Source organism: Podarcis bocagei, assembly GCF_964188305.1.
Source record: "Podarcis bocagei genome assembly, chromosome: 4".
Classification (NCBI taxonomy): Eukaryota; Metazoa; Chordata; class Lepidosauria; order Squamata; family Lacertidae; genus Podarcis; species Podarcis bocagei.
Window position 1 is genome coordinate 96428879 of NC_138128.1, and position 13015 is coordinate 96441893.

The 13015-nt window shown below is 42.3% G+C and overlaps 1 protein-coding gene across 1 annotated transcript in view; it reads right to left on the reverse strand.

Annotated features, from left to right (window-relative positions):
* The window catches only part of VWF (von Willebrand factor), a 175286-nt gene that overhangs the window by 125598 nt on the left and 36673 nt on the right, over positions 1 to 13015 (reverse strand). Inside the window, exons 16-19 of the mRNA XM_081191447.1 lie at positions 9372 to 9612; positions 7820 to 7914; positions 6828 to 6988; positions 3454 to 3557 (exon numbers count right to left, since the gene is read on the reverse strand). Of these exons, the coding sequence (XP_081047573.1) occupies positions 3454 to 3557; positions 6828 to 6988; positions 7820 to 7914; positions 9372 to 9612 (601 nt within the window). The remainder of the gene's footprint in view (positions 1 to 3453; positions 3558 to 6827; positions 6989 to 7819; positions 7915 to 9371; positions 9613 to 13015) is intronic.

Genomic DNA, 13015 nt, shown 5'->3' on the forward strand with positions numbered 1-13015 from the left:
AATAGGTACCGCTTACCAGCGGGAAGGTAAACGGCGTTCCGTGTGCTGCGCTGGCTCGCCAGATGCAGCTTTGTCACGCTGGCCACGTGACCCGGAAGTGTCTCCGGACAGCGCTGGCCCACGGCCTATAGAGTGAGATGGGCGCACAAACCCCAGAGTCTGTCAAGACTGGCCCGTTCTGGCAGGGGTACCTTTACCTTTACCTTTACAAAACCTTGAGACACTAACATTACACACTTACTTACACACAAACACACACACACTTCAAAAATTGAGGTCCTTTCCCCTGGTTATGATACTGTTGAAACTTCAGAAGTCCACAAATTTTTATTTAGTTTGGAAACTACCCAAAGTTTGTGGGTGCCATCAAACTTACTTCTCCTCTGAGAGAATTCCAAGGCCTAAGATTTCAAGGTAACTTTTGAAATCTGGAGCCAGGCTTTTAAAAAAAATAATAATAATGTGCTTCAGAATGATTAGACACCTTTATAAGTCTAAGCATACGAGTACCAAAGACCAATCAGGCAAAAAACAGTGTTACCATACACAGTTAGGATTCCCTACCATTTTATAGGCTTGAAAGTTTGGTAATGTCCAGATTTTTCCAGGCTGTACCCATGATCCTTTCATGTCAACTGAAGTCTAGTGTCCAGATCAAGGGAAGAAAGAATACTGCTCTGTTCTGCCTTAGTTAGAACCGACCTGGAGTCCTGTGTCCAGTTCTGGGCACCACAATTTAAGAAGGATACTGACAAACTGGACCATGTACAGAGGAGGGCAACCAAAATGATGAGGGGTCTGGAAACAAAGTCTAATGAGGAATGCTTGAGGATGCTCAGCCAGGAGAAGAGGAGACTGAGGGCAGATAAGATACCCACCAATTTTATTGGGAGGGTTAAACATGTGCTGAAATATCCTGTTGAAAACTGTGCATCTTAAACATGCATAGGTTTATCTGGATTGCACTCCATGCATTTTAAATGCTGCTTCTGAAAAAAACCACTAACTTCCTTCTTTAAAGAAATGTACAGTCTGGTACAATCTGGCAATGTTGTGTGTGTGGAACCCACAAAGATCTATAAACAGCAAGTTAAGTTACCACAAATAGATTCTCTTTTTACTTAAAGGCTATGTGTAAAAATTTCTGCCACTTCTGTATTCCCAGAAAAGATCTAGGCATAACACAGAGTGGAGCATTTTACAACATGTAGTGATTTACCATGGATATCCTGCTCTCTGCTGCTTATTCTCTTACGAAAACACTTTTATTGCCCTCTGAAGGCCAGTATGGGTTAAATAAGGGGTGTAATAAGGCTAGTATTTCCTTTCATTCATTCTTTTCTTTTTTGTGTGCTCATAAGACGACTAAATAGCAGTCGAGGGCGTGAGACTGCATACTTCCTATGGCTCTCTGTTTACCAAGGATAGTCCATAATTTCTGGTAACAAAACAACAACAAAAAGAGGCAACACATTAAAGGAACATCTGCCCTGACAGGAACACTGAATTCCTGGAAAGTGCTGTGCGCAAGGTTTTACTGGAATATGTTGAACAATTCATTATTGGGACAGTTTACTACTTTACAGAAATGGAATTTGCAGCTCCTTTCTGAGGCACCGCCTCTTCTTTTTGTTTCCTTGTGGTTGGGGCTGCCTCATTTATCACTATTTTTATTTTGTTTATTTTAGCATCTCTTTTATCTCTGTCCCGTCTCTGGGAAGATTTCTGGAGATGCCTTTTAAAATCTGCTTATTTTGCTTCTACAGTAAAATCCAAGAATCTTTTTCTTGGGTACCAGAAGTTTCCTGGATCTCAGAAGCTGGGGGTGGGGGGCAGCTGGTCTCTCCTGTGTGTGTCAAAGTCACACATGTGAACACGAAAGCAGCATGCCGTGTAGCACCTATCATTGTGTTGCTCGTTGTTGATTTTGACATTATTCTGATTATGTTGCATTTTTAATAGTTTTGTGGGTTCCTATCTATGTTAGCCACTTACTGGATTTTCAAATAAAATTCGGGATACATAAGTCTTAATAGATAAATGAAGTAACCACAGATGAGTTGCAAGATGATAGTCTACAGATTGGTCTCAGCAAGATCCCAGCACGTGTTTCCTTCCTTTTTTCCTTCCTTCCTTCCTCCTTCCTTTTGTTCTCCTCCTGCCCTCTGATTCTTTGCATGAGAGGTGAGCTCCCCTTCCAAGTCGAGTTCTCTCGCTAGTTTACAGAGATGACTTTGCTAAGAGGGATGCTCTTTTAGACTAGCATCTTATCGCGTGACTAGGCAGCGACAGCCCCAGCCCCAGCCCTCAGGGATCATAAGGAAGGAATAAAGACTCTGACAACGTTATATGGAATTAAAATTAGGCCACAACTTCATTAAACTTCCGAATGTAGGAAGACCTTGGCTTAGGCCTTGGGTGTTGTTATGTACTGAGTTGAATAGGATCCAAACTGCAGCAGTCTGATTGGTCCTAGAACAATAGGATCCAAATTGCAGCAGTCTGATTGGTCCTACAACAATAGGATTCAGAATGCAGCAGTCTGATTGGTCCAAGAACAATGCAGCAGTATGATTGGTTGGCAGGAACCACCCAATCATGCTCCAGATATAAGTGAATCCACAACCTGATTGGCTTACAGTAGAATTCCAGAATTAACCAATCATGTGCAGCCCATTGTGTAAATAATGTATATAAAGCAGATACTGTGAGGGGACTTTCATTCATTCCTCCTCACCACTATGAGCTGAATAAAGAGCATGAAATCACTTGCGACTCTGAGTATATTTCAGGTGTGTATCCCTCCCAGCCCCCCAGCCGGGGGGAACTGGGGCTCATCTGGGTAAATGGGATATGGGGGTGCTCTGCAAGATGTAAGTGTAGCAGGCAGCCAAGCCCTTATCCCCGCATGCAGGATAGTTCACTGACGACCTTTCAGTGTATGGCCAGTGACATCCATATATATATAACCCCTTTAAGAGGGGGACCCTGGAATCGCCGCTGCAGGAGGGTGAGTCACCACTTCACGCCCCACCCCCAATATAAGGAAGAAAAGACTAAAGGATTCCACCCAAGGCCATAACCACCAAAGTTGTGACGAATTGCTACGGGGAAGACAAAACCTGCCAATGCAGGAAAATTTCTTCCCGGTCCTTCAACAGCAACCAGTCAAAGACCGCAGCAGCTAAACAGGAAGAAAAGGTTAACCTGCAAACAAGAAACATTAAACAAAGGGAGTGTAGGGAGGGTGAATCTCCAGAGCCGACTGCCTGAATACTGTCGGCTCCACCCCCTATTTATAAATGGGGCTGGCCCCACCTCCCAGCAAGAAACTTGATTACTGAGGCTGGGAGAGAACCTTCAAAAATTTGTCATACAGAGTCAGGTTTTATTTTAATGCAAAATCCGTCTCCTTCCTGAGCCAAGGGACCTCAACGAGAAGCAATTGCTTACCAGGTATTGCAGTCTTTCATGACGGTTTCCCCTGGAGCGTACTCTCGCCCGTTATGAAAACAGGGGCATTTTTCAGGTACGATGCATTTGTTTCCATGTCTTACCTAGAACAGAGATGGGGGGTTTTATGGAACCATTATAGGGGGCAGAATAAATATGGTAGCACACAACAGGAACACGAAAACAAGGCACCTAAGTAAAAACTATCCGGGCCAAATTATACAGAGAAAATTATACAGCCTCCAGTGAATACTGAAGACACAACTCTTTACCCTTACCTTTGACACCAGTGAGATCTGTTTGTAGGACCCATGCTACAAACCAAGCAGAGGGCCTTCTCGGCAGTGGCACCCTCCCACCAGATGTCAAGGAAGTAAACAACTACCTGACTTTTAGAAGAGGCAGCCCTCTTTAGGGAAGTTTTTAATGTTTGATCTTTTATTGTGTTTTTAATATCTTGTTGGAAGCTGCCCAGAGTGGCTGGGGAAGCCCGACCAGATGGACAGTAATAAAATGATGATGATGATGATGATGATGATGATGTTTCTGTAATCGTGTGTTGCTTCAAATGGCCTTTAAACAGTTTTTGCTATTGTGTTTTGATGTTATAACCCATCCAAACTCCTCAGGGTGAAGGGCGACTAATACGTTATAATAATATAAGAAAATGATTTTAACAGTAGTAAAATATTTGAACGGTCAGTTGACTGGCATTCTCAATGGAACCTCATGAAATGAATACTAAAGATATCTCTTAACCCTGAGTAAGTCTGCTGGCCACAAAACCTGAATGAGGTAACCCCTAAGAAAATGCAATGTGCGCCTTCAGAATTTGGTAATAATGAGCTTTTAGGATCTTCTATCTCTGGCATCCAGCAGAGAATGTCACACCTGGGAGTGCTGCAAAGATGCTGGCCTGTGTCTCCCTGGCCCTGGGGCCCTGATGGATTCCTGCTAACAAAAACTGTTAAGGCTGAAAGTGACAGAGAAAAACTTGCTGTGAACCCAGAAAAGCAGGCTGTTTAGGAGCTTTCAGTCATGTCAAGATTTAATAGTGGTGGTGTGTTACTTTTGCTACTTTTGGGATTGTTTTTTCATAAGTTCTTGTTAGACCTTACTCTTAATTTTTAAGGGAATTGCTTGATTTATTGTATATTTCTTAATGAGATGCTTTCATTATTGCGTTTAAATTTTGTGCAATGTTTTTTCATGCTGTGAGCTGCTTTGTGCCTCCAAATAAATGTTGATGATTCTTCCCCACCTTCCTTTCCCTGCTTTTCCAACTTATGGGGCTTCGCCTTCTTTCTCATAAAAGGCAGAATTTGAGCAGATCTAGCCTGCCGTGCAGGGGCACAAAAAGCTGCAGATATCAAAACTCCAGTTTTCCACACAAACATTGAAGGCAGAGGATCTCTTTAGCTGTTTAGGCATCAACTTCTTAGTTGAGTAAGGAGCTGAGAAGAAGCATTGAGCAACAGCGCCATCTAGTGCCCTACAAAATACTCTTCCTGCTTTATCAAACGGGAAAATGTTATACCCTGCCGATTAAAAGCAGCTTTGGCTGGGAGTATGGCAAAGACACATCCAAAATGAAGATTTACAGGATAGATGATTAAAATAAATGAGCGGTTAAATCTAGATGGCTTTCCCAACTTTGACGCAGGAGCTAAGACTTGAACTGAGTAAATAATCTGCAAGTAACCAAAGAGACAACTTCTTTTCACAGGAAAAGAACAATTATGGAGGATGCTTTCATGTGCGAATATATACTTTCTGATATATTTTTTTCCCTATATCTGTAGCCTGGCATTACTGCCTTTCTACAATTGACATACAGGAAACATTTTGTTTCCTACATTGTAACAAATGGGCTTTTTCCTTGTTGTTGTTATTATTATTAGTAGTAGTAATAGTATTTAGAAAAAGTCAATCAAAAATGAAAGTTTTCCCAAAAATGTGCAAAATAAATATTTTCCTCAGTAAAGAGGTTGTAATCATTATTACATTTGAATCCTGTCTTTTCTCCAAAGTGCTTAGTTAGGACAGTGTTGTGTTGATCGTCTCCATTTAATTCCCTCAACAAGTTTGTGAAGTAGGTTAGACTGAAAAACTGTGTTGAGAAAATAATTTATTATGACTGAAAAACTAGCCTGTCCAGAGAATATTCAGACAATGTCCAGACAATGTGTACTGAATATGCAGAGGGAGGAAAAATATGATGTCTTCCACTGTCCTTGCTCCACAAACTCTTATGCCCTCAAGTGAAAGCCTGAACAATGTGAAGGTCTTGTTTCCTCTGCTCTACATTTGTGACTGAACAAACACAAACCCCCGTGTTGCAAAATGTGACAATCTACAAAAATGCAAACGTAATACGCTGGCTAATAACTGTTAGTAAATATATAGTCGGTATGATGTCATTCAAAACATATGAATAATCCACTTCAAAATAATATATATATCATACAACACATCTCACAAAATATACAAGTAACTGCAAGTTGTTATATGTATCAGAGTCAAACAAAGATTGAAACAACCGGTGAATAGCGAGGAACACCAAACCGTCTCTCAAAGGAAGACGTCTAAAAAAGTCTCAGAGGAAGATGTCTCTCCGAAGTCTCAAAAGGAATAGGTCAACTGTTTCGGAATAAAGTCGTTAGAATTCACCACTCACTGGCTATTCATTGGTTGTTTCAATCTTTGTTTGACTCTGATACATATAACAACTTGCAGTTACTTGTATATTTTGTGAGATGTGTTGTATGATACATATACATTGGTACCTCGGGTTAAGAACTTAATTCTTTCTGGAGGTCTATTCTTAACCTGAAATTGTTCTTAACCTGAGGCACCACTTTAGCTAATGGGGCCTCACGGTGCCACTGCACCGCCGGAGCACGATTTCTGTTCTCATCCTGAAGCAAAGTTCTTAACCCGAGGTACTATTTCTGGGTTAGCGGAGTCTGTAACCTGAAGCGTCTGTAACCTGAAGCGGATGTAACCCGAGGTACCACTGTATTATTTTGAAGTGCCTTATTTGTATATTTTGAATGACATCATATCGATTATATATTTACTAACAGTCAATCGCCAGCGTGTTGTGTTTGCATTTTCCTACATTTCTACATTTGTGACCACTACCAGGGCCGGCCCATCCATGAGGCAGACTTCGGCAGCTGCCTCAGGCAGCAGAATCCAAGGGGCACCTTCACAGGTGAATCTCCAATCACCACCACTGTTGCCACCAACCCAGAAGTGAAATCCAGGAGTGTGGTGCTGGTAACATCAAGGTTGCAGGTTCGATTCCCCAGATGGGACAGCTGTAGATTCCTGCCTTGCAGGGGATTGGACTACGATTGTATGATTCTTACCCATCCAGTGGGACAGAGGCAGCCAGATGTACATCCTTGGCTGAAACAGCCCAATTCATAGGTTTGGCACGTCTTCATGCATTCAATTCCTTTAGCTCTTGGGTCATTTGCAGGACATACAAACATGGTCATTGGGTGCCTGCAGGCCACACTTCGTTTTGCTTTAAGAAATAACATTAGAACACAAGAGTTAGTATTCATTCCCAACAGCAAATCATTACAATGTTGCAAAGGTGGTCAAACTTCATCGCTCATTCTCCGTACCCTATTGTATCCCTGTCCAAAAAGTTATAATAATGAAGCGGTAAGCAGAGGAACGGATGGAATAATAAAGAAATTATATATATATACATAATAACAGCAGCGAGAACATTGGTGGCTAGTTACTGGAAAGGAAATAACATCCCAACAAAAAGGGAATGGTTAAGTAAACTATGTGAGTATCTGGAGTTAGCAAAATTGACGGATATAATAAGGCATGAATCTAAAACTATGGTACAGAAACAATGGGAATGCTTAAATGAATATTTACACAAACAGGGATCTGTATTCTTGTGAAGAATACAGAGAATGCAAAGATTAGATGGACTATGAAAGAATTTAAGGAGAGGAAGTGACTGAAGAACGGATGTAATGGTGAATTAGATAACCAAGAGACATGTGATGAATGCGGTGCAAGTCTTTTATAATATTTTAACTAGGATTTATATATTGTAAAGTTTGAAGTATGAATTTGGAATTATTGATTATGAAAAGTATTTTTTCTCTCCATTCTTTTTCTTGTTTCTTTCTTTTATCTTTTGTCTTTCTTCTTTTCTAGTCTGCATTCTGGAAAATTGTGTAGATAAATGTTGTTATGTATGGTTATGTATTGTTTCTATTTCTTTCTTTTTTTGTAACATCTAATAAAATTTAATAAAAATTTAAAAAGAAAGAAAAGAAATGTTAATTATTCGAACTCATTTTGCTAAAAGAAAAGAAAGAATACTAACCTCTGGCAGAAGGACGATGTTGAAAGAAAACGTCTGGCAGGAAAGCCCCTGGAAGTCTGTTTGAGCTACAATGCATGAAGCCATTTTCACAATAGCTAGAAGAAAGAAAGAAGCAGTGGCTCCCGTGCAATAAACTGAGGGACGGCTTACATACTATGCTTTGCCACAGCAGCCCGTAGCCACATGGCTACCTGACTGGTGTCAACTGCAATCTCCAGAGGCAAAAAACAACAAAAAAAAGTGGTTGTAGGGCCATGTTCTGTTTCTCTTCAAGCAGCAAAATACAGTGGTACCTTGGTTCTCAAACGTAATCCGTTCCGGAAGTCTGTTCCAAAACCAAAGCATTCCAAAACCAAGGTGCATGTTCCCATAGAAAGTAATGCAAAACGGATTAATCTGTCCCAAACTTTTAAAAAGACAACCCCTAAAACAGCAATTTAACATGAATTTTACTATCTAACGAGACCACTGACCCATAAAATGAAAGCAATAACCAAAGTAAAGGTAAAGGTAACCCTGACCATTAGGTCCAGTCACAGACAACTCTGGGGTTGTGGCGCTCCTCGCTTTATTGGCCAAGGGAGCCGGCGTACAGCTTCCAGGTCATGTGGCCAGCATGACTAAGCCGCTTCTGGCAAACCAGAGCAGCGCACGGAAACGCCATTTACCTTCCCGCCAGAGCAGTACCTATTTATTTACTTCCACTTTGACGTGCTTTCGAACTGCTACTGTACTATAAAATAAATACAACAGTATTGTAGATGATAAAATATATATATATTCTTACCTGCGCTGATGTTTGGATGGGGGGCTTTTATCCATTTCCACAGTCACACAATCAATCAATTGATCAATCAATCAATCAATCAATCAATCAGTAGCTCAACTGGGATCCACACAGTCACAAAAACAAATTAACTGAAAAAGCCTCAAAACAAAAAAACGCAAAATGAATAGCAAAAACAAAAGCATCAAATATAAGCTCCAAATATCACCTCAGAACACTGCAATCAGAAACAGAAGGCTTGAATTACAGTGGGGGGAGGCAAAGTAGCAGCGCAACAGGAAACGCAGGGGGGCGCAAGACGGAGCATGTTTGGCTTCCGAAAAAAGTTCGAAAACTGGAACAACTACTTCCGGTTTTGCAGCGTTTGAAGAAGAAGAAGAAGAAGCATTTGGATTTGATGTCCCGCCTTTCACTCCCCTTCAGGAGTCTCAAAGCGGCTAACATTCTCCTTTCCCTTCCTCCCCCACAACAAACACTCTGTGGGGTGAGTGGGGCTGAGAGACTTCAGAGAAGTGTGACTGGCCCAAGGTCACCCAGCAGCTGCATGTGGAGGAGCGGAGACGCGAACCCAGTTCCCCAGATTACGAGACTACCGCTCTTAACCACTACACCACACAAGGTCCCAAGTTGTTCGTGAACGAAGCTGTTTGAAAACCAAGGTACCACTGTATCCCGGCCTGGCCCTGCTTACTGTTCTCCTCACCTTCCAGACCTAGATTTAGACACAGCCACGCACATGCAATGAGTCCCGAGCCATGCACTCACCACATGGTGTGATGATCGGAGAAGACGTCGTCTGGCTGGAAGATCTCGCCATCGTAGTAACAAGAACACTGGGACTTTTGCACACAGTCTCCCTGCTGGTCAAGGAATAATCCAGCAGGGCAGTAGCAACCTTCCATGCAAAACTCATTGCAGTTTGTATCTGGATAGGACAAGGATCGGCAAGTCTGATTGCATGGACTTCCACACTGCTGGTAAATCTGACCTTCTGGACAACTCAGAGCTGTAGAGCAGAGTAAAAGAGTGAAGGAATGTATTGTAGATTTTTTTAAATTATTATTTTACAGTTACCGATATAACAGGAATGGTATTTGGGAAGGCGAGAGAGGAAGAATTGGCCATCTTTTGTCAGAGTTGCCCCTCACCACTAGACATGCCAGAGGTAAGATCCTGTAGGTGCCTCTGACCTATTCTCAAGCACACTGCAGAACACACATCGAAGTGGGGACAGGATGTGTGGGATGTAAAACACAGGAGCAGTCAATCACAACATTCCTAGAGTGTACATGTTAAAACATGGAGAGGGATGTCTGTCCAGCAAGCAGGTAAACTTCCTGGGACAGACTTCCTCCGCATGTGTGGCCTCACCTGTGCACGTACAGTGGTGCTTCGCAAGACAAAAAGAATCCGTTCTGTGATTCTCTTCGTCTAGCGGTTTTTTCGTCTTGCGAAGCAAGCCCATTGAAGGATTAGCCGATTAGCGCTATTAGCGGCTTTTAGCGGCTTATCGGATCAGCTGATAAGCGGCTTAGCGGCTTAGAAAAAGGGGGGTAAGGAAAAAAAACCAGCAGGAACTCGCAAGACATTGTTGTCTTGCGAAGCAAGCCCATAGGAAATTCGTTTTGCGAAGCACCTCCAAAGCGGAAAACTTTTTCGTCTAGCGAGTTTTCCGTCTTGCGAGGCATTCGTCTTGCGGGCCACCACTGTAATGATAAAAGCACAGGGCAGGCAGCCATCTCTTTCTCTATCTTCATCTTCCGGAGCAGCAATCCCTTCTGAATATCACACACATACACAAACCCACATTTGGTATCATTTCAAAAAACAAACAGATGTTGCTGCTGGCCACAAAATTAAAGTAACGTCTATTATTTTTATCTATTTTATTTGTACGCTGTTCTTCATTTGAAGACCACAGGCTGGTTCACAACTTAAAAATACAAAATGGGGACACAAAATTAGAATAGGGGAAATATAATTCAATACTGAAGGAACGGGCTATTCCCCACTTCCCGAATGCCAAGAAGGAAAACTGATTCTTGAGCCACCAGCGCCACACCTTTAATGCCATTCTTAGCATGCTGCCCACAATTGCACAAAGGTTTGTGCTTCTCTTGTCTGACAGGTTTCTGCAGGGCTTTGTAGTACTCCAATCCCCACAAAATTTATTTGCTCAGAGTCCACAGCGGACAGAACAATATTGGCACAAGCACAGCTCCACCGCCTCACCTCTGAGCTTCTAGAAAACAAAACAATCATTCATACATCGCCTAGAATCCCAAGAACCAAAACTAGTTCAAGTCATTTTAACTGGCCGTGGAAGCACAAGATTCTTATTTCACTAACAGCCAGTGTCCAGGTCCCAATCCAGATCGCACTGTGGGTGGGATGCCAGCAGAGGGCTCCAGACCAATTTAATTCCCCACTGTAATCCTGATCTGGATGAGGGGGCCCTGCCTCCAATTTGCATAAGAAGCAAACTCCTCTTTGCCCCTGTTAAGTTGTGGGTGAACATATCAGACGACACAGCGATTCTTCAAACAGCTCTTGTTTATTCAGAGGCCAGAACAGAACTGAACTGAAGGGCTCAGTCAGCCTGCTTATATAGAGCTCCAGTACAACGTTACTGTAACAACTTTCTAAAACTATCCAATCACTGAATGTCACTTTAGATCCTTCATTTGCATAAAAACTATCCAATCACTGAACGTCACTTTCGATCCTTCATTTGCATAAAAACTATCCAATCACTGAACGTCACTTTCGAGCCTTCATTTGCATAACTATCTACAGTATCCCCCTGCTGGCCCAGGGTGAGAACTTCAGTACATAACAGCCCCAATGAAATTTTTTTCCCCTATGCAAACAGCAGACACCACAGGGGCAATCTGAATCAGGACCCCAAGCCCTGTGGCAGGTTCCCAATCTGGACCAGGCACCCTGCGCTGGCTATTTGTGAAAGGAAAATACTGTGCTCATGGGGAAACCACAGGATAAACATATTATGAAATATGATCCTCAGTCCCTGAGCAGGAAGCTGCCCAATACTCCAATACTCTGGTCCATTAGCAGTAATTATGCAAAACTGCGAGTTGCAATCTCAATCCATCTAAATGAGAAAAACGTTTTTTCATTGCGCCATGAGAGGTATCTGGAGAACCAGATATGGAGAACCAGATATGAGGCTTTTAATGGATCTGCAGCCACAGAAAATCAGCATTTGTGCAAGGTGTAAATGCACATAACGGACAAGAGAAAGGAAGAACGAACTGTACCACATATCAAGGATTAATTGTGGCAATTGAATGTGTTCCAATTGTATCATTTTACCATTTGCAGTCCTTTCCCATTCCTTCCCCTTGTTCCTTTTATGATCGCTGCATCATTCTAGCATAGTACTGCTGCCAATAAGAGGTTCATTATCGCCAACCTCTCACACAGTCTCCAGGCCTGCATAATTTCAAAGGAGACCTATAAATTAGGGCTCTTTGCAGATGACCTAATGGTCACAACACCAGACCCCATAAGCACAGCAACCTCCCTAATCAGAGAACTCAACACATTTGCAATGGTGTCGGGCCTACAGCTAAATTTTACAAAGTCAGAAGCTATGTGCTTCAACACCCCTCCTCACACCCAAAAAGAACTCACGAAGGTCACCAAAATAAAACTTTGCCACACCAAGTTCAGATACCTAGGGGTACAAATAACCAGAAACCTCAATAAATTGCACCTCCACAACTACAAGCCCCTGTGGCAACAAATTAACAAAGACCTAAAGAGATGGAACAACATGAACTTCACTCTCTCAGACAAAATAGCCCTGATCAAAATGATCACACTCCCAAAACTAACCTACCTATTCCAAACCCTCCCAATCTGGATCCCCTCAACCCAACTTCGCAGTTGGCAGAGAAAACTACACTCTTTCATCTTCTCACATAAAAAACCAAGAATAAGCCCCAAATATCTGCACCTCCCCACCTCAGAAGGAGGATGGGGAATCCCCGACATAGAAGCATATTACATTGCCAACCAAATACGCCATATAATCCCATATATACTAGAAGATGAGACAAAACAATGGGTACACCTAGAGAGGGACACAATTGAAAACACCTGCACCACAGCATACCCACTCCTCCCAAACAAACTAAAGAAAATTCCCACAACACTTAACAGGTACACACAGACCATGCTCAAAGCATGGAAAACACAAATAGGCAAACTATCCCCAACCCCATCCCCAATAATCCCCCTGGCGTACCACCCATTATTCCACCATGCAGCATAATTTCAAAGGAGGATATATATATATTTCTCCTATACTGTTTCACTTCCTCAGCACAAACTATGAAGCTTTGCTCTGGCTTTGCATAGTTCTGGGCCACATCTGATGCTGAAGG